Source organism: Chlamydotis macqueenii, chromosome 3 (genome assembly GCF_036417535.1).
Source record: "Chlamydotis macqueenii isolate bChlMac1 chromosome 3, bChlMac1.mat, whole genome shotgun sequence".
Lineage (NCBI taxonomy): Eukaryota > Metazoa > Chordata > Aves > Otidiformes > Otididae > Chlamydotis > Chlamydotis macqueenii.
The window spans coordinates 39934912-39962222 of NC_141558.1; the positions used below are offsets into that span (position 1 = coordinate 39934912).

Consider the following 27311-nt stretch of genomic DNA (forward strand, 5'->3'; position numbering starts at 1 on the left):
GCACTAATTTGTGTTCATAAATGACATGTATATGAAAATATCTAGCATGTTTTTTAAGTTACTGTAACTACAGTATGCCCCAGACTGTTTGTAATTTAAGAATAATGGAATATTTGTCAAGAACAGTACTTTTAGCAATTAATCAAAATGTGTAGGTAATTAACTGTAGTTGCTGAAATGATTCTGAACAGCTGATAGTGAATCACAGCTGTTTAAAGATGAGGTGATTATGTCCAGACTTTGTGAAGAACTTAAAGCCTCTGCCAGCCTCCCAAGCTACAGTGTTTCCCTATTTAGTACATGTCCTAGAACTTGAGTGAAAGATATGCTTAGTTTAAAAGAAAAGAAAAAAAATGTGATGGATTTCTTTTTATTAAAAGATTTGAAGGAGAGAACTTGTAACCTGCTGAGCTAAGCTACCTGGTGTAGAAGGGTCCAGCAGCTTTTCTTCAAACAGTAACTGGGGAGCAGCTTCACGTTGTTGCGAATCATCTTTCCGTACTCATTTCATTCCCAGTGCCTGAGTGCTCTGTGCCCAATTGCACTGCAGTCGCTGAGAGCAAGGCTGAGTTCCTGTGAAGAGTCACTAACACACCAGCAGTTGAAGTCTAGTGTACATTAAGAGTGGTCTTCTCATCCCTTTCTAACAGCATTCCTTAAAACAGATTTTGTTTTATTTAGACCACAGTACTTGGGATTAAATAATTACTTTAAAATAAAGAAAGTTGGTCTATGCAATTTCCCATTTTTCCCTAAGATTTACTATTTTTATCCTGAAAGTAGCAGCCCTTACACAGAGCCTTTCTAGTGCTGTTGCCTCACCTCCATTCTCCATCCTGGTGCGATTGCCGTGTGGGTCTGTGCCACTGTTTTGTAACTACTGTACAAGATTTTCGTGGTGTTACGAAGGACACAAAAGTGCATCCCTCTTAAGAGTTCTCACCCAGGTTCTCTACTAAGCCAGAGCTGGGTAAGGTTACTGCTGGTTTAGCTTCCTTAAGGCACTAATGGAAGCCAAAAAGTATCTGACAAACTAATCAAGGACTTTTCTCATGTGCAACTGCATCTGACCTTCCTTTTTTAAAAATAATGAGAAACCAAATGCCTCAGTCCTAGGAAAGAATGAAGCCCATATGGTTGCAGACAATCCTAACAGCCATAAGCTATACACTGTTCTGCAGCAATCTAATGTAGTTGGAGATGTCCTTGCTCCTTTGCTGGGGGGTTGGACTAGATGACCTTTAAAGGTCCCTTTCAACCCAAACTATTCCATGATTCTATGGAGTATCTATATGAAGTTACCCTTTCAGCTGTTTGGTCTCAAAGGGAACTGGCAAATGTAACACCGGCTCATCTCTTCTTAGCTTCTCAAAGCTGTATTGAAATATAAAAGCACACAAATGTAGCACTTGTTCATCAGAATTGCAGTGCTGCAGTCTTGCTGCGTAAGCACTATTTGATAAGTACTTAAAATTCAGCAGAAGTTGTAATTTTCCTTAGTTTTCCTGTTTATATATTCTTTCAGTTCTTGGAGACCAGAACATGCTTCACACGCTACAATTTGTTGAGCTTTCACAGATTTGTTTCAGCATCTGAACGGCTCTCACAGGTTGCAGTGCCACCAAGCTGGTTGTGTCCCATTGCGGAACGTGGTGCAGGTGATCTCAGTTGCTTTTCATTTCTTCTTGCTGCTGTTTCAGTGCTCCATCAAATACTATGCTGCCATATGAGCGAGCGTGAGGGGAGAGTCCCAGGGGTTTCTGTTTGCTCCACACAGACCTGACAATACGCTTCGACTTACAAAAATTAGCATCATCCCAGGCTGGGCTTTGGGTTAACCTCCAAGAAATTGGTCTGAATTGTAGTGCAAAGTATTGAAGGAAGAAGAATGAGGACTGTAACATTACACAGTCTGGGGCGGAAAGCTTAACGTTATGTTCTTGGTGATTTTGAGTTTGTGTGCAGGCCTCTTATTAGAGCCTTGCCTGTGAAATCCCAGAGCTCTCCAGCCCTACTGGCGTCGTGGGATTTAAGGACATGTGGAATTTGACTGGATCAGGTCCTGAGCAAAAAGGTCTTATGTACGTGTATAAACTCATGGAGATCGTGCTTTTGGGAGGTAGAAAACACACAATGCTGTACAAATGTGAACTTTTATTGCAATTTTGAGTGTTTCTAGAAATAAATGAAAACAAACAAAGCATTCTAATTTATTATGGAAGTGGAAAGGAGCAGAGTATTAATGTTTGGATAAAAACCATACACTGGAAGGTTAAAAGCCAAAAAACTGTGTATATACATATGTTTAATGAGTACAGTTCTTGATAACAAACACCGGCTGTATATGACATATCCTGTACTTATAGAATACATCTATATACACATTTATATAAGACTGAAAAGGCACTAGAGTTTTCCAAATAAAACACAAGTAAATTAATATAAATCCAAACATGAAGACTGGGGAATCCGTTTAGGAGGACATACTGGGAAGGGAAACTTTCAAAATCATGTAGGAAGTTAGAAACCAGTCTCCCACTGATAGCCAGGGAATTCCAAAGTCCAGCTCCCATTTGTATCTTCAAAATCTCCCTTAACATACTGGTCAGATGCCAAAGAATGCATGTAGCGTGAGATTAATGAGTCTATAAAGGAATGTACAGTACTGAAGCAAACAAAAAAGCACAAAGCATTAGGCTTCTTAGGAAGCTGGAGAGCTTACTAGAAGGTCTGGCACTCCTGTTTGTGCTGTTCTTATAATCGTAGAAAGAAGTTTTTAGAAAGAAATGGATTCTTACAACACTGAGGATCTAAATGCATACCTGTGCAAGTAGTCCCCAAGAAATCTTAGAGCTATTTGTGGAGGAAGGAGCCATCGGAATAAGGTAGGGTGGCCAAACCTGGTGGCCAGCCTTTCATCTACTTTTGCCAGAGTGACCTTTCTACCTGCAATTGACTGAAACATTTATGGTTTAAGAAAATACAGGGGTTTTTTTAAATCTCTTAAAAAAATTTCACTGAAGAATAATATGATATGAAGGAAACTTGGTAAAATGAAGCTAAGAGAGTACGAGTATGTGGAAAAAAAAACCTATGTAGAAATGAGTAGTAAAACTATCTTAAGGGTGGGTGTGTCTTTTAATGATTTTCGTTTTTGTGATTTCCTCACCTTACCGATGGAGTGTAGGCTGTAAGTGCAAGAGGACTGTAGGTAGTTTTGCAGGTCATGATTTTAGCAGTTGTAAGAAATGCTGGGTATGTTTATATATAAAATTAAAGCAACCACCAGCAGTGTTCAAACAACTGCCACGTCTGTGTCACCAGCCTAGTGTAGGTAGTGACAGATCAGTCAGTCCAGGGCAGGTTGCATGTGAGAAGATTCAGTTTCCTTCTGGAGACACAACTGCTTTGGTCTGATTCTCAGAGCAGCTACACGTGTAAAACGCAACAGCATCTGCTGTGTGTGGAATAATGAATTTTGTAATGGTGTGCAAAAGCGTGGATGTGTTTCAAGTCCTGTTACCCCCACAGCCTCAGTTAGCTGTGGATGCAGGTGACTAACATGCGACAGCAGATCAACTGAACCACCAAACTTTATGTGAGACACCAGCAGTGCTCCTGTTAAAGGCCCCTGATCCCATTCACCTGATTCTTGTCTTCCTGAAATAATTTCCTGAAATACTTTATTACTTCTACATTACAGATTTTGCCTTTGGAGTATTTATGCTGATTGGCTGCTCTGCAGAAACTGTGATGGCGAGTTGGGACTTGAGTCAACACCAAGTGCCCCCAGCTCCAGCTGTGTCTCCTTGCTCCTGCTCTGGAAGGTGCGGAGCCTGTTCTGAGGGCACGGTGGGCTGCAGGGTGCTGGGGAGATGGGTGCAGCATGGAAGCAGAGTTGGTTAGATGCACCTGGGTCTGCAACAGAGCTGCTGTCTCATGATGGAAGATCCTTTTTACTCCATTCCAAAGTTTTTTTGCATGGTATCCTTAGTAATTCAGACATAAAGTCCTTAAAACTGCTATGCCACCTGTTGAGCACCTTTCTATTATGCTCTTGCTAAAAATTGATGGTCTAGACAGAATTAATGGAAGTGAATGTGATTACTGGTGGCTTTAGCAGGGAGAAGTTACAGACTGCAACAGCTTCTCAGGCTGTACAGACCAGTAATGCCCAGACTACCTCAGAGGGAAGCAGCTTCTCCTATAGTATTTTTAGTCTTTTTGTAGACACCTGATTGTCTTCACTGGTTCATTTTGTAGAGAAAACTGTTCCCCCTCCCCGGAAATTCCAGACCAAAACTCCCACTGATCCAAATGAGCAGATCCAAGGAGAGCTCCCGTGTTTCCCAGAGGATTTGGTTAGCGTTGCAGAAATTCTGGCCTTTGTTCAATGCTTAGGAGAAGTACATTGCAAGTCGTACTTTAAAAAGATCGTCAAAACAGCTTGGAGAGATTTCTTTGTTTTAAATATGATCAAGACAAAGCACAAATCTGAAAGGACTCCTGCATGGACCTGTCAGTGCAGTCCTGCTAGGGCAGCAGGCTTTTAACAGCATAAGCAAGCTGTAGCCAGCAATAACCTCGCCAAAGTGTTTCCCGGTACTGGATGTCTTGTGCTTGTAATGGCTGTCTCTGACCTCATCCTGCAAACATGCAAGTATTTGCATATTCTTTGCATTTATTGGTATTGAACGTGGTAAGTCTGCTGAGTTGAGAGATGTATGCACGCACTCAGGTACTTAGAGAATTAGGATCTCAGGGGCACAAAATGGAGGATGCACCATGTATAAGCAAATGGCAGTTATAGTCACTTGTTAAAATAGTTTACAGTGGCCTGTGAGGCACAAGAAGGAACATAGCACAGCTTTAAATAAGTATAAAATTTTAGATTTTATATCCTATATTTTGCTGAGATGTGAAACTTGCACAATTATTTATGCCACAGATGAGTTGCATCTAATAAAAAAAAATCCTGAAAAAAAAATCAGTCTTGCTTCCAACTAAAACAATTCTCCATTTTCTTTCTGTTAGCCTATGAGTCGGTACTGTCATTTAATGTCACGATGCTCTGTGACTACAAAAGTTATGGATATTTATGAAAAAATAGACCAGTATATCAAATTAAATAGAATGTATGCACCAGGGAATATTATCCTGGAGTACTTGTCGATGGCATGAGTGTCAATCCGCATGCTGACGTATCTCTGGTTTTTTCTCCTGCCCGAGCCCCTCTCAGACCCCAGCGCCAGCTGCACCATCATCCGGTCTTGTTTATCTCCGTTCTCGGAGACGTAGTGCCCCAGTTCACTCACGTCCCCGTCGTTGTAGCTGCCATCCATCATCATGGGCCGAGGCTGCGGTAGGCTGCACGCGCAGGGAATCTGTGGACACAGGTAAGTGCAGGATGGTTTTGAGTTGTGTCCAGATATGCACAGACATCCCTTTTCTCCTTACAAAAGCAAAGGAGGGGACAAGCCTGGGGAATTCAGGCTGCTGGGACACGAAAGGGAGAACAAGGGGATGGAGTAGGGCAGCAGCTTTTTGCTTCTCTGTTTTCATGTCTGCAAGACAATGCAGTCAGGGAGAGAGCAGGGCCTGTGAAAAGGCTCTTTTGGCTTAAGCACTGGTAAATAAAGGTTGCACCTGTACCTTGAAGCTGAGAAAATCAGAGCAGAGGGCAGAGGGAATCCACAAGGAGGAATGTATCAGGCTTGCTCCATTTGAAAAGACAAGTTTAGAATATAATTTGATGTAATAAAGGCAGAAGGGGGAAGTTTGAACGTCTTTGTGTGAGTTTAGACTATGCCTGGAGAAAGGTAGGAGAAATCTACTGCATTATCTGAAGCCCAAACCGAAGTACCCATCTGGTGCTATTCACAGGCTTAGATCTTCAGCGTAAAAAAAAATATATTTAAAGGCAAAATCCTAAACCTTATCCCATTTATATGAGCAGTGGAGGGCTGAAGAAAGAGCAGTGAATTCATATGTGAGTTATCTGTAGCAAATCTTTATAACCAGGAATGCCTCACTGCTGGTGTCTTTTGCACACTTCTTTTGCTTCTCCCCAGGCAGCCGAGAGCAGCACACTGTAGTTGCAAACACTTGAAGGTTTCCAGGCATTTGCCACACCTTTTCCCAGGGCCATAAAGCTGCATCAGAGATAGAAAAAACCTCACCTTGTCCCGCAGTTTCCTCTCCTTCCGCTCTTGCACCGTAGTCAGGTAATTCACTGCTGCGTATTCCAGCACCGAGAGGAAGACGAACACAAAACTGACCCACAGGTAGATGTCCACTGCTTTGATGTAGGACACACGAGGCATGGAGGCGTTCACCCCAGTGATGATCGTAGACATGGTCAGCACGGTGGTTATCCCTGGGAATACACCAGCAGAGAGCCCATAAGGCACTTTCAAACCAGACTCTTAATGGCAAATACAGCTGTCGTTACAATTTCCTGACATCTGAATTTACCTTGCGGCATTGTTTTTCACATTTGGGTGGTGGGTTTCACTGCCCAAGGGAGGTCCAGGCAGCCCTGATTTCTTCCTGAGTTTGTTCTATCTTTTTGGTGAGAACAGGTCTAGTTCTCGTCTCAGGGTGTTGTGAGCGCGGTTCCTCACCACACCACCAGCCTCCCACCCCAAGGCCAGCAGCAGAGCTTGACCCCACGCTGGCTACACCCCATCTCCCAGCTCAGGACAGTCCCTGGAGTGAGGACGTAGCTCAGCTCAGCTTCTAATTCACCTCTGCAGCACAGGCACAAGTGAAGCCCGTTTGCTGCCGCTGCTGCTTCCACCAACCAAGTTCCCCACGCCTGTTCCTGGGAAGTCCTGCTTTGTGCGAAGTCACCGGTGGGCTCCCAAGCCTGGTCTGTGCCTTCCCTGGAGCGAGAGCAGGGACTAATGGGGCCCCACAGCACAAAACTGCCCCACGTTACACCACGGGCGAGCACAATGAGCACATCAGCAGGGGCAGGAGCCCCTGTAGTTCTGAGTTATCTTAGCTCTGAAAAAGGCTTTCTGTGACCCTCATATTCCAGGGGCTAATTAAGTCATATTAATGAACTCTTTGAAAGTTGAACTTATGTGTATAAACATAAAGGACTGAATTCACAGGAGCAGCTAGGCAATTAAAAGTATTACTATAGGCAGTGTCTACATATCCTGAAAAACTATGGCCCAAACCCTTACGGTCCTTTTAATGATGCCTCAGCAATGGATGTTGTTTCTAAACACAGACATGGATAACTGCCCCATTGCTATCTCTCTTATGCCTGTACATATCCTCTCCACTGAGAGATATAACTTTAATAATAAACGAAATCCTGAGAAGCGTTGCCTGGAACAAGCAGAAGCAACCTTGGGCTCAAAGTCTGCAAAAATACAGACAGCACTTTCCTAAGGGCAAAGCATCTGCTTTAGAAGAAGATTTACATCCTTAGAGCAGTTCTGCTCCCATGGTGACTCCTCTGGCATATGGCTTCATCTGTCTGAAGGATGCTGCAGAAGGAGAAGCTGACTTTCTGTGCCACAAGGCAACGCAGGGACAGCACGTAGCACAGAGGATTTTGTCTTGATGGTCAAGGCCACAGTTGCAGCAATTGTCTCTTAGGTCTGCTGGCTACAGGATTGTGTTTACCTAAAGGGACTCTGGCAGGAACCGCTCGGCGATCGATCCAGAACGACACCCAGGACAACATGACCATGAGGGTGGCAGGGAAGTAGGTTTGGAGCAAGAAGAAGAAAATGTGTCGGCGTAAAGTGAAGTTTATGTAGAGGCGATTATACCACCCTGTATAACAGAGAGAAGGAAAAACAGAAGTCACACCAACATCAAACTACTTTCAGATAAGGTAATGTTGTGCAGGGAAAGAGCGCCTCAATTGCTTTTAGAAAAACACAGTTAATGACCACAGATCATTGCAGTTTACAGAAAAGATTCCTTAATGAATCGACTACCAAAGTAGAAGATAATATAATCTGTCCACCCAGAGAGCTTAATTCCTGTTAAGGCTTGGTGTGATCTTGAAGAGGGATTGCCTTTCCAGACTACATAACCTCAAGATGGAAGTCTGTGCCAGGGACAGCAGCCTTGACATGGAAGAGAGGTAGGTCTGATGGGCCACAGAGAGACCTCCCAATGGACAATCCTCCATGGCCAAGGGCAAGAAAGGATGGTTTGCACTCCTTCTTCCCCTAACCTGCCCTCTGGCAGGCACTCCCAACACCCACCTGTGCTGCTGTAAAAGGCGAGCTTTGTGGTAGTGTGAAACTCCTGGATGAGGAACTGGGACAGCGATATCCTCTCGTCTGTTTTTAGGGAATCGTTCCCATTCTTCCAGTAAAGCATCAGGTCATCTTCAGTGTAGGCATCTAGGGGAGCAGAGCAAACCTCAATGGAATGCACTGAGCCAGCTCCCATTGCACCCACAGCCCAGAAGTGCACACACACCTTCTAGGCTACCTGTGAGGTCCTGGTTGGAAAGGCCAAATGCCACCACCTAACTGAGAGCCACAATGATGATGGGTAGGATTGTGGCAAAGAATGGACTAACTCATTGTCATAGCCCTCAGTCCTGATGCCTGGTGTGTTTTGTAAACCCTTTTGTTTCTCTAATCGTAATTTCGCACACATAACCTGTGCATCAGGTAACCCACTACATCAGAACTGAAAAATTGTCCCTTAGAAACATCCTAAGATCAGAAGCAAAGAAAAGGAGACTTAGAGGAAAGAGCTTGCTTGGGGTAACAAGTGGAGCAATCTATCAATGCTCTGAGGTGTACAGCAGGGAAAACTCTTGGGTAAACTTTCTGCCTGTGATGCTGCCCTGCAGACAAGTGGCCCAGGTCCTCTGGGGATGGGGTGGCAGCAGGGGCAGCCTGGTTGGCTTTTGGGGACATTGGCAAGACACAGCTCACAGCTCTGTTGCAAACATCATCTAATTCTAGCGAAAAAAATGTGGGCAGGGAGTTTTTCTTAGTGTTGAAGTCTGCTGACTGTGATTAGCACTCCCATGAACACAGCAGCAGTTTAATTATTGGTATAATTATTGATGAAATTGAATACAGTTTGGGTGCCCATGGGGGTGCAGCCCTCAGCTCCCCTACACCTCAGCTTTACTTACAGCTTTCAATCTCCAGGGAACACGTCTGTGTGTCCAGGGGAAAGCGACTAAAATCCATGTTGCACATTGCCGTTACTGTAACTCTAGGAATAATAAAAACCACTCCATTAAAAATTTATCTTCTTATGTGACTGAAAAACAGTAAAGCTAGGAGTTTGAGTTTTTATTAAGTAACTATCTGGCCAGTAACAGTCTACTGAAAATAAACATTTTCAATTCAGCTAAAGGCATTCCACTTCAGTTAAAGCCATTTCTAACTAGTGTTAGAAACGATTACTAGAAAGTTAGGCCATTACAAATTGCTACTAGAGGACAAAAATATTGGAGAAGAAAATGGGAAGGGGCAGAGACGGCACTTTTTCCTCTTTGACTATCAGCAAACATCTCTCTGCAGAGATCTGTGCTTTCAACAGATGCTTTGCATGATAAAATAATTTACATTTATCAAAGCCATCCTAGTGCCACGAAGGACGCAGGTAGCTTTCTCCACACACCGTGAATTTCCAGCTACTCAAAGGAGAACCTGGGATCACAGCTGGGTACCAGCCACCAGAGGGCACAGGCAATGCCTCGTGTTAGGGCTGGAGCTGGTACACAACAGGGACCACTGAAGTGCTCTGCCCCATCAATCAAAAGCTGTCGTCTTGCTGTCGTCTGATTATCTTGTTTTTAATAGCATGATTTTGTGTTTGCACTGGAAGTGTCCATAAATCTTGACTCAACTGGATTGAATGCTAGGGAAGCAAATGGAAATGGAAGTATAAATCATAATGGGGAAAGAATTAATGAATTATAGCAGGGGTAGTGGTAGACAGACGTCTGTCACATAATGATAAAAACAAGATGCAGTCCCTTATGTTGGTAGTCCTTTTACATGTCTGGGTTCCACTGATGTTGCTTTCCTGTCTGTATTTAGTCCTTGAGTGAAAGTGCTTGGCTCAAATTTGTTGTTTAGGTGCCAGTGAGGTCTACAGTGGTTTCCAAGACAAGACAAAGTTTGGCAGAGAACCTTAACAAGGCAGACACTGGGGAAAAGATATAATCTACAGGCAAAGGCATTCAGCAAAGGGCAGATCAGCATTCATACTTCCCCAGCATTCATAAAGCACTCCAACCTGTCACTGAATAAAGCAATAAAACACCGTCAATTTGCTATTCCAGACATTCGCCACCATTTTGTGCAGGACAATTGTTTAAACACAAGATTGCGTGTGGCAGGATCTGAGTAGTTTGGTGTTCTTGTTTTCCCGTCTTCTTTAGACAACCATAAGTGCTTGCAATGCAGATGACTGGCATCATGCAGCTACATGAAAGAGTATACAGGCATGCATGCTATAGCTGAACTTTATGTCATTTTATCATCCTTTTTTATTGTACTAAGGACCTGAGCAAACTTTGCAAAGGCCTAAGGAACACCCGAACCTTGTCTAATACGCTAAGTGAAGAAAAAGCTTTGATAATGAGAAGGTAGACACTGTTCAGGCTGTGAATTTCAATGAACAGTAAGATAAAAATATCAGAGAACAAGAGAATTCTTGTCAAAATGATACCCCACAAGGAATCAAGAATAGCTTTTCTTGCTTTCCTTTCACAAAATCATAAAACACCTCATGGCAGGGTCAGCTCTACCTCTGCCACTCCTAGGGTAGCTGTCTAACATGCCCTTAAAGACCTCTACAGCCTTCCCAAGCAATGTGTTCTGCAACCTTACTATCAGTTATATCTATGCATCTTGCTGCTACTGACCTCCTCTCAGTCAGATTTTCCTTTTTTTTTTTGTCCTTCAGAATACATTATCTATTATCTGGTGCTTTGTTTATTTATCATGTATTTTGCTGTTTCATTGCTGTGAAGTCGACATTCTTGCATCAGAATATTGTACAGCAATTTCCTCTCTAATAGATTTTTATGGGTCATTTGACAATACTTGTTTTCTAACCGAATGGAGGTGCAGCCAAGAAAACCCAGAAGCATTGATTTTCATTTCTTTTGGAGACTGACAAATGCCCTCACTTAGCATGAAAGTAACAATTAGAGAGAAAGAAAAATTATGGTTTAATAATACTCAGACTTATGGTCAGCAATATTGAAGGAAAGTAGGTGTCTAAGTAGAGCCCGCTACCCCACCTTTTGCCTCCCACTTCACAGCTCCCCAACACCAGCAGCTCAGAGGTGCTTCTGCTTCCAGTGACCAGCATCCGCAGGGACCTGGTGTGTGCTGCTGCACATTCCCAGTAAGGTCTCCCCATGGGCTGGACTGAGGGGCTCAGTGTCTCATTGACACCTGAGATCCCACAAAGTTTCACAGGCTGAGCCTGTCTGGCCTGTTTCCCATGAAGAGTTTGTGTTGAGGAGGGTGTCAGAGGAAACCTTGAGAGCAGCCTGTGGGATTCTGTATTGGTTTTTAATCACCTCCCTGATTTGGACACCCGCACACCTGCATTACTCTGGAGCAGGAAATATCTTCCTCTCAAAGCTGATCCACCAGTTGGGAAATAAGGGAGCAAGTCAGGGTTAGCATCACCCTTCAAACTAGAGGACAAAACTCTCACTTGTTCCTGTGCCCTTCCTTCAAGGAACTTTCATGCCTTTCACATGAGAATGCACAAAAAGCACAAAGAGTCAAAAAGTCAAGTGTTTGGGTTTAGGCTTACATGTGGGTCTCCAGGAGCTATATACCCTTGCTCTGAAGCTTGTGGCTTCATGTGCTGCAGGATGCTCAGTTTATCTCGTTGCCTATCATCCAGCTAAAGTTGTGCTCAGTATAATTTATACTTCTTCATAATTACTGTAGGAACGGCAATTTCACATTTTACTAGGCCCAGAGACTGTTATATAGTGAAATGAATAACTATAGCTGCTCTGGACTTCTGTTTCATACTAGACATTGCTGTCTTCTTTAGATAGTCCTTTGCCTCTTCTGCAGTGCCCCATGGGGATCACTGGCCCCCAGTGAACTGTTCCAAGGGACTGCCACATCTGGCCAGAGCTTCCCAACAGCAGGAGCAGGGGCCATCCACACATACAGGGGACACTGGTGAAACCAGCAGAATTGGCAGAGAAATTGGCTTCCTGCAACAGGCACTTAATGAACTTGCAGAGGGACTCAGATGTCAGTGGATACTCAGCATACTCATTCTTTTTTATCTTTTTTTTTTTGTGTGAAGTCATGCAAAAACATAATACAGGAATAAATTAAAATGCTTTCTCTCTCGCTCCACTAATAGCTCACGTAGACGAATGCAGCTTTACCTGAGGCTATAAAGTACCTTCCCATCTGGCTGGACCCGCAGCATAACGTTGTCTGTGGTGGTGTCGTGGATGAAGGAACGCTTGGAGTGGACAAAGAACATGTCGGGCACCCAGATCTTCTTCACCAGCCTCCCATCGAAGGTCATGCTCTGGTTGTTGGTGCTGGGGAAGGACAGCCTCTCGTCTTTCCAGTAGTGCCTCAGATAAAGCGTCATGGTGAAGTCCTGCAACAAACAGGCTTCTGTCACAAATTAATGCCTTATCAGCAGAGGATTGACTTCTCCTGTCTGGGACAAACCACAAGCTGTAAAGCACCATTCCTGAAGACATATCTACTGCCTGAGCTGCAGGGGACATGACCGACTGCAGCTTGTTTATTATTCAGGTCAGACCAACTTACTGGGTTCAGAAATCAGAGCCCATCCAGGTGGTGAATCCATGTCTGAAATGCAAGTTGAACATGTTTGGGGTCTTTTTTAAAAATTATTTGACATTTGGAGTTTTTCTCCACAACACTTTCCAAGCATTTTCAAATATGGGGGTTTCTGCAGTCTTTTTTAAGTAGCAGAGATTTGCTAACTGCAGCCTATGCTATCATTACACTAAAGGCAAATATAATTCTTCGAAATCTTTATACCACATCCAGCTTCACCTCCCAAGGCCACTGACCATGTTATTTCTTCTTTTTCATTTGATCTATTCTATAGTGGGTTTTTTAACACCTTTTCCCTGCATTCAGATTTAAAGAAGATAGTTTTGGGAAACCTTTTATGTTGACCCCTCTGTTCAATGTATCCTTTAAATAGTAATAAATTGACAGAAGTTTGTTCTTCAGAGAGAAGTCAATGCCTCACTTTTTTGCATAAAGTTACACTTATGGTTGCTGTGGAAAAAAAAATTATTGTCAACTTTCATTAGAAATTATTTATTAACACTAGATTTGGGGTATTAAACTGAGAATTACAATATTTTATAATGCATCCTCTGAAAATTCCCCAAGCAACAGCCACATAATGTCCCTCTTCCTTTGGTTCATTTCTCCGAGACACTATTAGCTGTCCCATTATGTTTACAAATCATTTTCCAACCCTGGATAACAATCTGTTTTTTCCTTCTTCCCATCTTTCCTCCAGATAAAACAGCTGCCCAGTATATCCTGCAAAAGCCCTGTTAATTTCAGGGTCAGTGGCCCATAATGGCTATTTATAAATTTTCTAATTAACTGGAGAAGAAGAATCTGATTTGTGACATCCTAACGAAGTTTTATAATGCCCTCTATTATTTTACCAATTTCTTGCAAATAATCAGAAAGTAGGAGAAAATGAAAGATTGATATATCTAACTCCTTAAGCTTAAGTTTAGGATGACGTGAAGGTCTCTGTTGCTGACATCTCTTCATTTGAAAAGCAAGAAATGATCTTGCAATGCAGCGTGGCCTTTTTCTTTAAAGCTATGTGAGTTAAAAAGAATTGGTTCTGACAGTATAAAGTCTTCTCCATCATTATTTTGCAAATAACCAAAATGTTGTTTTTTTTTTTTTACCCAAGGCCTTACAGTGCTTTTCCTGTGTTTCTTGGTGTTGCAGCATGATGTTACAGAAGGAGCACAGCCAGAGGAAAGTCCTTCAAAATCTTAATGCTTGCTTAAAAGATGAATAGTGTGTTGTTTTGTTTTTACTTTAAAATCCCAAATTTTAAATTCTTTCCCCTTGTTTTCAAGTCCTGAAGCCTCTCAGGGGCTCTCTGGCCACCTTCACAAACTTTCTCTTCAACCAGAAGGGCTGGGACCACCCTGGGAGAGGCGAAAACTCGGAGTCCCCATGGTCAGGGTGCCAAGAGCACCGAAGACAGGAGGGACAGCTGGAGGGGTAGAATGTGCACCCTGATATGCCCTGGCTTCGCAACCATGCTGCACCCTGCGAGTGTTTGGCTGACTGCAGATATCCCAGCCTGCTCAAAAGCTGAAAATTGTTGCAGTTAGAGAAGCTTCTGGCTTAGGCATGGGAGGAGGCCGGGCACTGGCTCTTTCACCTTGTGGCCATTGTTGATCAAGAGCACAGAGAAGCTGAGGCCTTCTGTGGGAGCTTCAGAGTTGTTTCATACATTTGTTGGAGCAGCAAAACATTTCAAAAAGTATTCTGTATTGGGGCATGATTTTTTTTTTTTTTGTCTTCCAAAGCTGAGCTGCTGAGAGACTCTGGGGGTACTCTGACCGGGTAGGTCTGAAAAGCTGTGGGTTTTGAAAGGGTGAATTGGTGTAGATCTTGTGGTGTACGTGCAGGGCCATCTCCTGTTCTCCTGCTCTCCTGCATGGTCTGTTGTTACACGTCAGGTATGCATGTAAAATCTGCCTGTGGAAAATCTCCTGCAGAAATTGTATCTTACTTTCACCAGTGTTTTGTGATTAAAAAAGTCCCTCCAGCAAAAATAGTCAAGACCAAAACCTGCGCCGCTTTGAGAGCATTTAAAAATTGATCATTTTCACATTACTAATTGTATGGTAGGAAACAAAGGACAAAGGCTCAGTAAGGAATTTAGCCTGTGCAGAGCACCAGCATGAGTCCTGCACACCCCTCAAATCCTGCTTCAGCATCAGTGTCAGGATGCAGGAAGGACTGAAAGAGCTTCACACTGGTTCGCAGCACACAGCAGGGGTGATACAACTGCTGATGTGCCAAAGGCAGGGTCTGGAGAAACTTCTCCCCTCTGAGCTCATTCTGGCTGCCCTGTCAAGAGCAGGACATACCAGTTTGAACCAGTGTTGCTCTCAGGATGGCTACATAGCTTCGGCCTCGGAGCTAGCCGGCCCCTGACCCCCTCAGAGCATGGCCAAAGTGAGACTGCATCTGCAATGTATCAAAGTGCCTTAAAACTAACATACTAATTGCTCTCCTCAGAGCTTTTAAATGTGTTATCACTTCTTAAGAAAATGTAAAAACCCAAGTTCTTTGGGCCATTTTTGGCAGTGTTGTATCATTTTGTGCCAGGGAAAAGAAAAATGTCATATTTTTTCCTTCTGCCTTAAGGGAGACGAAATGGTAGCATGAGGTCAATAAAAGTAATTGTCAGCAGTTTCAGATCAAACCAGAATTTGCCTCCCAGAGACTGTGGGGTCTCCGTCCTTGGAGATATTCAGACTCCACAGACATGGCCCGGGGCAGCCTGCTCTAGCCAGCCCTGCTCTCCATGAGGGTTTGGGCTAGATGGTGTCCAGAGGTCCCAGATTTGGGCTAGGTGGTCTCCAGAGGTCCCATTTGACCTTAGCCCTCCTGTGACTCTTACCATGTCCACCTCAGAAATGCTGTCCAGACTTTCAACTTGGACGTCCACCCCAACAGGAATTGCAGGACCTGAGGGGGAAAAAGAGTTGAGGAAGTATAAACCTAGTGAGACAAAGTAATCTTCTGACTTTCATATCTTAGAGATAAAAATAGATGCTCAGTCTGAAATAGAAACAGCAGTAAATCAATCAAAAATTGAAAAAAAAAATTAGAGCTCATAACAAAAATCTCCTAATAACAATCACAAGCAGCAATGAGACTGACCTATTACTGACTTTCTTTTTTTATTGTTTCATCCTACACACATCCCTTCAAAATTTCAAATCAGCCAGGTGCCCTGCAGAGTGCCCATTCACATGGAGAGCAGTAGTGGCGCAGCTAAGGGGATGTGGGAGGGTTATTCCAAATTTTTCTCTCACTTCTTCTGCTCCCCTCTTGGACTAACAGCATCTCTGAGAGCTACTCCATGTACTTGGCTTTCACATCACTCAGTGCTTGGCTGTGGAAAAGACAGGGTGATGGAAGGGGATGCGTTACAGGACACAGGCATGTGTCACTGAGCCTGGGGGTCCCAAGGGGAAAGGTTGGGCTGTGACTCCATGTAATAGGGATTTCAATCCTTTCTTTCTCCTCCAGGCTTTGACCAGCCCCTCACATACCTCTGGCAATTACAGTACAGGAGATCTGTCAAGACAAATAGCACTCACATGAGCAGACTGCTATGAAACCGAAACATTTTTAAATTAATTGAACATGCTGGTATTTGGTATATTGAGCATTTAGCAATGAAATCTTCTTCCATCAGAGTATATAATGGTATCCTGGATTTGAATGACCATCTGTCAGCCAGAAAGGGTAGATAAATTACAGCATTCTCTAATCCGACGGGCTGAAAGAAAACGCGTTCTCCTTCATCCATTTCCCTGAAAGCTTAGGTTGCAGTTGCACACAGCTACAAAACTGTGAGCGAGCATTAACACACAGCAGTCAAAGTATTTTCTTTTTGGTTATACATGGAATGGCCAGGTCAGTAAGCATGGTATGTGATTTGATTATGCACACATGTTCCACAGTAAGGCAAAATTTTAGAATTTCCCCATCATCCGGGAATAAACATAAGGTGTATTTGCAGATGTTTATCACAAGACAGTGTCACTGAATACTGGTGTCCTGGTTCTGGCCAGGATAGAGTTAATATTTACCTGAGCTGGGTGGAGAACTGAAGCTGGTAGCCCCTATGGCTGGGATAGTTAACTAATTAGCTAACAGCTGGGGTTAATTTACCCAAATTAGCCAAAGGGCTATTCCATCCCATCTGACATCATGCTCAGTATATAAGTGAGGAGGGTGCTGAAGGGAGGCTCTCCTAGTTGGAAGAGACTGGATGTGGAGATCTGTTGTGAGCTATTATACTGTATTTGTGTTCCATCACTCTATTGTTTTCTTGTCATTACTGTTAAATTTACTTTTTGTTTAATCTCAACCCGCGTGTTTGGTTTTTTTTTTGTTTGTCAAATCTCCTCCTATTCTCTCGGAGAGTGGGGGGAGTGAGAGAGAGACTGCGTAGTCTGGTCCCCGTTGGGGCTGAACTACGACAACTGGGAGTATTGTATTGCCTGTAATCACATTTCTGTGCCTTTTACGATGCTCTTTGCTCATCCAGGGAAGAAGTCTATTTCACTGCACCCCCATCCCCTCAAGCATGTCATAAATTCACAACACAAAATAACAAAAATTAGAGACAGAAAAGGCTCTGCTTGTCAATCTGCTTGTTCACCTCAGTATGTGTTACGGTATAAAGAAGTGACAGCGTAAAACGGGAACAGTGACAAATGTGCACGTTTCATACCTCCAAAACCTGGTCTCATGCTGAAGTCATGGTCGTCTATTTGCAGCAGCTGCTCTGACTTCGTCAGAGGAGATTTGGTGATGTCAGGGCTTCGTTTTAGGATTGGACTACCAGGAAGAGAGAAGCACAGCTATGAGCCCTGAGCAGTGCCTGCAAGAAGTACGTGCCTGCTTCACTCCATTACCCCTTAGACCATTTACACCTTAGACCATAACCATGAGATTGATTGCAATGGTTGGCAGTCCGTCACTAAAAAATTATTCCTGCACTCAACATACAGCTTAGGCACCTGTGGTAATTCTGTCACTGAGAAAACATTTGTTTTGTGACTTTTTGTCTCTGTAAAATTATCTCTGCTTATAACACACTTTGGAGATAATAATTCAAATGTGTGGACTGGAGAAATAATGTGTACATGGGTAAGGGGGGAAATGGAAATGGGGGAGAAGCATTTCTGACATTGATTTATGACAGGGTATAAGGCCAGGAATTAGGGAAAAAAATATACCAAATAAGCTACTGGCTATTGCCCAGGAACAAAATGGACACAGGCTGGGAACCAGGCCAGGAGACAGGCCATCACCTACCTTGGGATAAAATTATTAGCTCCTGCCCCAGATTTCTAACAAGGATAAAAAGGAGCATTAAAGACCTAGCAGGTCTCTGAGCATTAAAGAGCTTGGGAGGGTCATTCCAGAAGCTGTTGGGGTTGCACCAAATGCTGGGAGGATGCTCTGCTCCTCCTGCACTTCCAAGGTGCAAAATGCTGTTCAGCACCTCAGTGCTTTGGCTGGGATGCTGGTGGCAGCAGCTCCTCAGTCAACTCCATCACGTAGGTGAAGCCTTTTGCTACCCTCAGAGCCAGCTGCTTGCCAGCTGCTCGGGCAGTAGGATGGCTCAAAAACAGGAGGAAAGGTTTTGCTGGTTTTCGATTTGAGAAAAGATGGCATGCTCAGAGAGGCACTTGTCTGAATATACACAAGACAAGTCGGAAATGGATTAAAGGAAAACAGGACAATAGCAGAACTTGATGGGGAATATACTCCTGAGATAAAGCTCTTCCTAAATGATAATGCTTAGCTGTGCCATACTTCTCTCACCCTCATGGGCAGTTGTACCATGAGAAGCCAATACAACAATTTCCTAATAGAGACCAGTGGTGTTACCAGCTACTCCTCTCCAAAACTCAGAGCTTTACCTGGACGACAGAGTATCTTTGAAAGATGCTTAGTCTCAGTTTAATAATTTCTAGGAGTGATGAGTTGTCTACCTCCATCAGTGAGTTCTTCTACTCATGCATCATCCCTCAGGCATCCTAAAAGGTGTCCTCTACTTCTGCTTTAGATTTAATTCAGCCTCTGAAAGACCTGTGGCATTGTCAGCATTCATTGAGGAGGGTTTATAGGTTTATACCCAGCTGAGATGGGGGAGCAATATTAGGGGGGCACTGACAAAACCTTCAACATTTGTGAGCAGGCTTGACCGTGCTCAGGAAGGTGCTCTCTCCCTGGCAGTGGCAGAGGGAAGGACGAGCGGTGTGATGCAGAGCCAGCTCTGCAGAAGGGATACTCAGAGGCAAGGCACCTGCTCACACAGCACAGGTGACACAAACCGTGCAGCAGTGCAGCGCGAAGCCCAAGGAGCCATGGAAAATGGCCATGGTATCACACCCCACCCCCATGAGGGTGTTGGGCAACGTGGCTTCCTCTGGGGCTGCTGGATCCTGCTAATGGCACGACTCCTACTTAAATACAATTGCCGTGCTCGAGTGGTGTCCACTTGGGAACAGGGATGTGGCCGACAGGGCTGGAACCAAAGGGTTTCACCTACCTGCCTTGCTTGTGCGCCTCGCTGTGGGCCTCCCGTCTCTGCCGCTGCGGCCGGCTGCGTGGAAACAACAGGAAAAGGGAGAACTGAGACAGGCAGTCATGGGCAGGGGGGTGAGGACATCAGGAGGGAGGACATCACTAGGTCCCTGCAGCGTTACCTTCTGTCACATGTGCAAAATGGCTCTTACCTCTTTTTTTTCATCTTTTAACCGAAGGCCTGTGTCAGGGCGTGAAGGTTGGGGATGCCAGAGGCTTGCGTCCAGGACAGGGCAAAAGGAGGGGAGTGATGATTTTTGTAAGGTGTGATGCCACCCGTTTCGACTGCCTGGCAGAGGTCCTAGGCAGGTGGCTCCCCTCCCTCCTCCCGCACCCATGGCTGGGGTGTCAAGGGTTCCGGAGAGAGGCCGCCCTGCACGGGCCAAGGTGGGCTGCCCAGGGGCGTCTGCCAGCGAGGAGCACAGCCCTTACATTCACTCACCAGAGGCAGCTGGGTATTTTCATGAGAAGAAAGTATTTTCAGAGTATTACAGGGTGAAAAAAACCCCAAACTATGGAAATACTGGGGTTTTGTTTCTTATTGTCCCCCAGCTGGCTGTCAAGAAAGCTCCTCTCCAGTGTTTGGCCAATATTTTGTTTTGTCATGGAAGGAAAGAATACTGCTTTTAGCCATGTAAGAGCAAGCTTGAGCAAAAGTAATGTCTTAAACATTTAACAGTTCTAACTCAACTTTAATTAAAAGTTTAAGAAATTTACTTCTCTCTGTAATAAACATTAATGCTAATCAACACTACTAATGAGACTTTTGCCCATCAACATACATTTCAAATTCCTCTCTAGAGATTTACAGTGGCAAAACTACTTTTGCAATAATGAGTGTCACCCTCTGAGCACCATCGTCCCCTTGGTGAGCAGTGGCCGAACCCCAGGCTTTGCAGGATGGTTTTTCCCTGGACTGGGAATTCTCTGAAAACTGATAGTGTTGGAGGGAAATCCATCTTTCTGCCTCCACAGAGAAGCAGACAACCTCCATGTCGCCCAGACAAGGGGTGGGCATGCTGGGCTGTATCACTAACTCGCCCTAAAGCAAAGGGTTGGGCAAGTGAAACTGGGTTTTTGTCCAGAATCTGCTCTGTGCTTTCCAGAGGAGGCCTGGGAATAAGCCCACAGGCAACCACTGTTTGGGTGAGCCTTGCATCACGCAGCACCGTTCCTACTACAAGGAGCAGCTTCTTTGGCACTGCTTGGACCCGGGCATCTCACAGCAAAATGCACTTGAAAATGCAAAACACAATTTCTGGAGTCTTCTGCCTTGTTGATACGCCCTTGGGCTGCCACTGACGTGTCTTTGCTGCTGCCTGCTTCTCATCTACTGGTCATCAGGAAGTAATTTCATGTGTTTTGGGGATAAGCAGATTCCGGTGACAAGCTGACCTACTTACACGACTTTAAAGTGCCCTAGTAAACTCTTGGCTGTTCAGGAATAATGCTGGTATTCAAACAGGGATGAAGCAGGCCATATTCTTGCATTTCTAAGTTTCATTTCTCTTTGTAGCGCTTATCTAATGCTTCATGTTGGCCCTGGCCCTATGCTGCCTGTCAAGGGAGCCTTCAAGTCACAGCCATCAAGGATTCATGGCCAAATCCTCCCCGTTCTCTGCACCCAGCAAACCTAGGTGGTTCCACTTATTTCTTCCAGGTGATTCTCCATTGCCTCTAAACTAAACTTTATTTCCTTATCACAAACCAGTGCAAAATGTTCCTCATGCTCCAGCCAAGGCAGGGGACTGTGATAATTTGTGCTTTTGTTCAACTCCTTCACTTTTTTTTGCCACTCCCACTCCATTTGTTACAGCACTGAGGTTACTGAGCCTCCCTCACTTTCCTGCCTCCTCCTGTGGCAGCCAAACATCTTTACCTGTTGACAATCAGTCCCCAGTTACCATGATTTGAAGCCTCATTTCCTTCTACTCGATAAACAGCTTTTCTGGTCCGTTTCCTGGGGAGTGCTCTGCTGGCTAAGTGATCAGTGGCAGCTCCATCACTGGATCCCGTTAGCTTGCCTGTTCAGGCTGTGAATCAATGGCAAGGCACTACAGCTTCCCCTTCCATGTCTGCTGTCCCTGAGCATTTGCAGTGGACAGTCGCACTCAGGAGATTTGGTCCAGATGTTGCTCACAGATCGCTCAGCACAACTGTTTGCCACCACGGCCACACAGTGTGACCGTATTGCTCCTATCTTCACTGGGGTGACAGACTGTCTTTAAAACTAACTGATAACTCCTGAGGTAAAATACACTGAATAATGAACAACCTTTTTTTCTTTACCTCTATGTCAATATTTATCTCCTAACCGTTACAGTGCCAGAAGGCATTTCATGGCTCATGAAGCTCACCAAGACGCTTTATTAAAAAGCAACAACTGGAGCAGAGTGTCGTTGATTCACAGTGTTCCCTGTGCATTGCTAGAGTAGCTTTCAGGCCCCTGATATCAACCATGGTAATGGAACCTCTCCAAAGTCACAATTTTTCCCCTAGATCCCCCCACTGCTTCAAGGGATCACGAGATGCCTCTGCCTCAAAGGCTGAGGCTTGCTGAGGTTGGCAGGGAATGAGGCAACTGAAGCTTAGAGAGCTAGGGGAAAAAAAACTTCAACAAAACCAGATTTTCATCACTATCGCTACAGACACAAGGCAAAAAGCAGTTACTCTTTTTCTTTTTTAAAGCCCGAGATTTATCATGACACTTATAATCCCTCCAACACAGTAAAAAGGGTTGCAGGGTTAGGCAAAACCATGTCTGTTTGTCAGAAGAGACATTCCAACCGTGACATCTGAAGGTTCCAGCAGGCATTTCCAAATGGCAGTGTGCACCAAAAAACCCACAGTATTCTTCGTCTTTGAAATAAGAGCTTTTGGAAGCAATCATAGCACATGTGAAAGAAGTAGCTATCCATCTTAGCATTTTAGTTTGTAATTACTTATGCAACATACATTTCCTGCCTATAAATCATATTCTCTTTTCTCTATGGAAGGCAATATACCTGGAGTAGACAGTGACCTATTTTACACTCTCATGTAATAATCTCATTAGGATCTGAGAACATTTCTTCCTTGAGGAGTTATATCAAGCTACAGTCTCAATTCTTCAGGAAAAAAAAAAAAAAGCAAGATCTAATGTACTTTCCCCAAGAGAAAAGTGAAAGTAAGTTTCTGAAGTAATGGAGCCAGATTCACATGGTCTTTCCTGGGTCCAGAGGGTGACATCCTCAAGGAACGGTGCTGTCAGGTTTGGCAGACTGGGCTATCACTACTGTTATTATTATCAGATTTCATGAAATTCTGGGACAGTCTGTTTTTTCCCTCCCTCATGGTGTTCTTCAGTCTGCAAAGAAGACGGCAGACCAGAGAAGAGATGTCAGAACAGATCCTGTCTCAGGAAATATTGTTGAGATGTGGTTGTGACATAATCTCTGTCCCTTTGGTTACCTGCATCACCAGTGGCATTTTGGCCAGGGGCCGTGGCTGCAGCTGACCCCAAACCTCCTACCCTGAGCAGAGGCACCCGCTGCCCCAGGAAGCCTGGCAGCCAGTGGCTGGGGCAGAGACACTCAGGGTGCCCGTTTCATCTCTGCTTATCCCATGCCTGGGTGATTGATGCCTCCACTCCTTCTCCAGTGCAGAGACTGTGGACTCTCCCCTCCTACACTCTGAAACCACCATGAGCTTAATTTTGTCAGGTACAAGCTCTGCAGCTCACGCTGTGCTGCTGTGCAACTGACCCACAGCCTCTCCTACCACTGACGCAAGGCAAGGGAGAGTGTGGAGCCTGCTGAGCCAGTTTTCAGCAGGACTTTTAATTGGAAAGTAATGAAAGTGATGAAAGCTCCCTCATCACTGCCAGCCATGCCATGGCGCTCAGCTCTGGGCTCTCTGTCCCTGGGTGGACACTGGTGGGCAGCTGGTGTGATGCCTCCCATCCTGCACCCACTGTGCTGCACAGCCTCTATGCTGTGCTGGGCAGGAGAATGGCAGGAGCTGCCTTCTCCTTGGTCTGCCCATAAAATCATGGCTCAGCAAGGCCCTGATGAAATGCTGCTTGAGGCAGAAGGGTCAGGAGACAGCAGCAAAGGCAACCAGACTCCCTGCATGGGACAAAGCCTTGACAGGGAGGACACTGAATGGCGAAAGTGTATTGGTACTACTACAGAGCTGTGAGAAGTGAAAAGGTCTTTTTAAAGACCTACGCTTAAATATTTGACTAGGTTTTGTTTTGCCCTCTGTTTTATGACCAGTTAATAACTTGGGATCAAACCACATCAGCATCATGTTAAAGGCAGACACCAGGCAGGGAGTGCTGGGTCAGGGAATGGGGGAGAGGCAGGAAGGGACTGGGGCTGTATACACAACCATACAGAAGATTTGTGCAGCGAAAAAGTGGGGCAGAGGAAAAAAGAGTTTGAATAGGCAATAGAGTCTATGCTTTGAGTGGAACTGAGGAGAAAAGAGGCTGGATAGGCAGAGTTGGGGAGGAAGAGGAAACACTGGATAAGGCCAGAGGGGAAGATGTCAGAAAGAGCAGAGAGGAGACATCAGGCTCAAACAGTGCCTCATCATTGTGTGGGATGACTCCTGGGGCACAGACACCCTAGAGAGTCCTGGATGAGTAGGAGTGTCCCCTCACTGCAGAGTGCTGTAGGGCAGAGATGCTGCCTGGCCCGTGGAGATGCGTGAACTTCTCTGGGTTAAAGAAAGTCTCAGACTGTGTCTCAAAGGAAGGAAAGAGGTTTTGGGGCAGAGGGTTCACAGGAAGTTCCCTCACAATGTGCCTTTGACTTGCAAATATATTGGGAAGACCTTCTCAGTAAGCAGAAGATGCTGGTGGACAGGTGGTGCAGCAGGTCTGTGTGAAGACAGAGGTAGTCCAAAGCCCAGAGAAATGCTTTGCGGAAGGAGGAAAAGTGGGGTAGCTAAACAGGGAAAAACCCCACCAAGCAAGTGAGGGAGGAGAGAGCAAACTTTCAACAGGAGGAAACTGCTCTTATCCAGCGACATGCACTGCAGGAGATGAATTCCACTGTGTAACATACTAATTCCCAGGCATAATGTAGGATAGAAACCCAATAATTTGTACTCAAATTGGGAGAGTTACAAAGTTGTGAGCTGCAAATAAGCCACTAAAAACCAAGGAAAATTAATTATAAAATGTATTTTATCTTGGCATTTGCCAAGGCCTTGTTTTCTTGTAATTATATTGGGTCATGTGTCCTTATGATCAGTAGTTTTAAAGATGGTGAGAAAGGTGACCCATTGCTATTACAGGTGGTTAAATTTATGAAAAGAAATGGGGGAAAAGTGCTATTTTCGATGTTTCCATCACAAAGTCTGAGAAACAGTGGCATTCAGAGCTGTTCTACCATCTTATTTATGAATGATACAGAAAATTCAGTGAGAAGCCCACTTTAATCCAGTATTACTTGAATCAGTCTCCCAGTGCAACCTACACGGAGGCAGGAGACATATAGACATCCTTTAAATTTTGTACTTCCTTTGTTCTTTGCCTGGACATAAACACTGTGAAAAGGCAAAAAATGAAGAAAAAACCTGTGCATATTGAGTATCCACAGGAAGGTTGTGCCACCTGAGATCTTGGAACTGCAAAAATGAAAATGCCCCTATGTGGTAGAAATGGCATCCAGCAAGTGTCTGTGTTGGGTTTCATGTTACATAGGCTGAAAGGAAGGGCGGGGGGGAGCAGAAGGAGCATGACTGAGGTTGTCCTGCCAGCTGAGGAGAAGGCAGACAAGGTGCCTGGGCTCAGCTGAAGTGAAAAGGAGAAATGAATGAGGGGAAGGGGAGAAACTAATGGGGCAATGCAGAACGTGCTGAAGGGTTTCACGTCTGCCCCATTCTTCAAAGAGAAGTTGACTTGTGAGCAGATGTCAGCACAGTGCAGATCAAGAAAGGGCCTGTTAAGGAATATTTAGATAAATCAGAGGTATTTAAGTCAACAGATGCTGATGGAAATTCCCTGGGAGCACCAGCTGTTACAGTCTCTGAGCCATAAGCAGGTACCTGTGAGGACTTCTCACAGACAGGTGATACCCCTGAGAGAGAGTGATGGTGAACACAAAACCTGGTTTTAAGCAAGGGACAGAAGAAGGTTGTTGGAGCTTTAATATTTGGAAAGAAAGTGGGACAAACTTTCTGTGACCCATTTGTCTGCCTTGGCCAGGAGTAACAAGATTATAAAGATCACTCAACATGAATCTTTGCAGTAATTGATGTTAAACCAGTCTAATGTCCTTTCTGACAGTGTAACTGGCCACCTTCGTGTAAGCAGGAGGAGAAGCAGATTTGAGTGAAGTTTTTAATATTTCATTACTAAACTAGGGAAATATGGTTGAGGTGAAACTATGACTTTGAGCATGGTTGAAAGACCATGGTTAGAGTAACTGCCATTAGTTTCCTGTCGAGAGACATTAAACAACACCTCACAGATTTCATCCTGGAAACTACTAGTCAATATTTCCAATAATGATGCAGATGATAGAACTATAAAACTCGTGCATGAAAGCACACTTGAAAAAGAAAGAGCTATTTTGGCATCAAGGATCAGAATTCAAAGCAGCCTCAACACATTGGAGAAAAGGTCTGATGTCAGTAAGATGAATTTCAGTAAAAGCAAAGGCTCTGAGCAACCTGATCTAGTTGGGGATGTCCCTGCTCCTTGCAGGGGGATTGGACTAGATGACCTTTGAAGGTCCCTTCCAACCCTAACCATTCTATGATTCTATGATTTTATAAAAGAGAATACAAAGAACTGCATGGAGTACAGAGAAACAAGTGTAAAAACACAGAATGGGAAATAACTAGCTAATTATCAATACTACACTTGTCTTTGTTCCTTACTTACAGCAATGAAAGCACTCTGTTTTTATTAGGGCAATCAAAACCACCAACAATTAAAAAAAATTTTTTGCACTACAGAAATCACAGAATTGTAACAATTCTGCTGTTGGGGCAGTGTTAAGAAATATTCATATTGACACAGGCCCAGAGATAGATTTAAAGTAAATGAACTGAACAGCAACAAGTCAGCAGGCTTCTACCCAGAAGAATGCCAAGTAAGAAACTGTTGAACCAGCATTTAAATTGTCCTTGGTATCACAGCAAAAGAGCTCTAAGTGGATTTTGAGAAGCTACAGACTGCTCCACTGGACAAGTTAGCTACAAAAACAGTAAAAAACACCAATAGTATATACCAGATAAATATGGTATCTATTGAAGAAGAGTGAGGGGCAGTTTGACTTTTCTTAAGGGATGTTATGCACTGTAGATATAATAGACTTCTCTAAAAAGTTAATGACCTTGTACATGAGGGCAACCAAGATGACACAGTGTACCTCAATTTCCAAAAGGGTGTTGACAGATCCTTTCCAGAGACTGATAAAGAATTCAACCAGTCAGAAAGAAGCAAGTTTCCCACATGAGAATGGTTACAAAATAAGAAACAGAGGAATAATGGAGAGTTTTCATTGCGAAGAAAGGTTTTCAGTACAGTCCCATGGAAATCTATGATAAGACCGCTGTTGTTCAATAGCTTTATAAATTATTTCAGAGAAAAGAATTTTCACTGGCCACAATATTTATTGAGGATATGTAACTGTTCAAGGTAGTCAAAATCAGAACTGTGGGTGGAGAATTACAGCAGAATCTCATGATGTCAGGTGACTTTCGAAAAATTCAGTGTTAGTAAATTCAGAAAAGTGTACATTGTTTTGTACTTTGTGTCTTTAATTTTTTTCATTGTACTTTTAGAAACTATGTTAAGATAATGATGGCCTCCAAATCAACTGCTTAGGAAGGAGGCTCATTGTGACTATTTCTTGGTAAACATTCACTTAATGCTCCATTGTGCTCAAAAAGACAAACAGGAGGTTAGGCGTTATTTGGAATGGAGCAGCAAATCAAACA

The 27311-nt window shown here is 44.1% G+C and overlaps 1 protein-coding gene across 2 annotated transcripts in view; it reads right to left on the reverse strand.

Moving 5' to 3' along the window:
• Nucleotides 1-5096: 5096 nt before the first annotated feature.
• LOC104481795 (gamma-aminobutyric acid type A receptor subunit rho1) overlaps nucleotides 5097-27311 on the reverse strand; it is a 28966-nt gene continuing 6751 nt past the window's right edge. The window contains exons 2-10 of one of the 2 annotated variants that reach the window (XM_010123139.2): nucleotides 19339-19392; nucleotides 17509-17615; nucleotides 15661-15728; nucleotides 12380-12603; nucleotides 9128-9210; nucleotides 8235-8375; nucleotides 7642-7794; nucleotides 6180-6376; nucleotides 5097-5384 (exon numbers count right to left, since the gene is read on the reverse strand). In XM_010123139.2, the coding sequence (XP_010121441.2) occupies nucleotides 5097-5384; nucleotides 6180-6376; nucleotides 7642-7794; nucleotides 8235-8375; nucleotides 9128-9210; nucleotides 12380-12603; nucleotides 15661-15728; nucleotides 17509-17615; nucleotides 19339-19392 (1315 nt within the window). The remainder of the gene's footprint in view (nucleotides 5385-6179; nucleotides 6377-7641; nucleotides 7795-8234; nucleotides 8376-9127; nucleotides 9211-12379; nucleotides 12604-15660; nucleotides 15729-17508; nucleotides 17616-19338; nucleotides 19393-27311) is intronic. The other variant, XM_010123211.2, reaches the window with a different exon arrangement.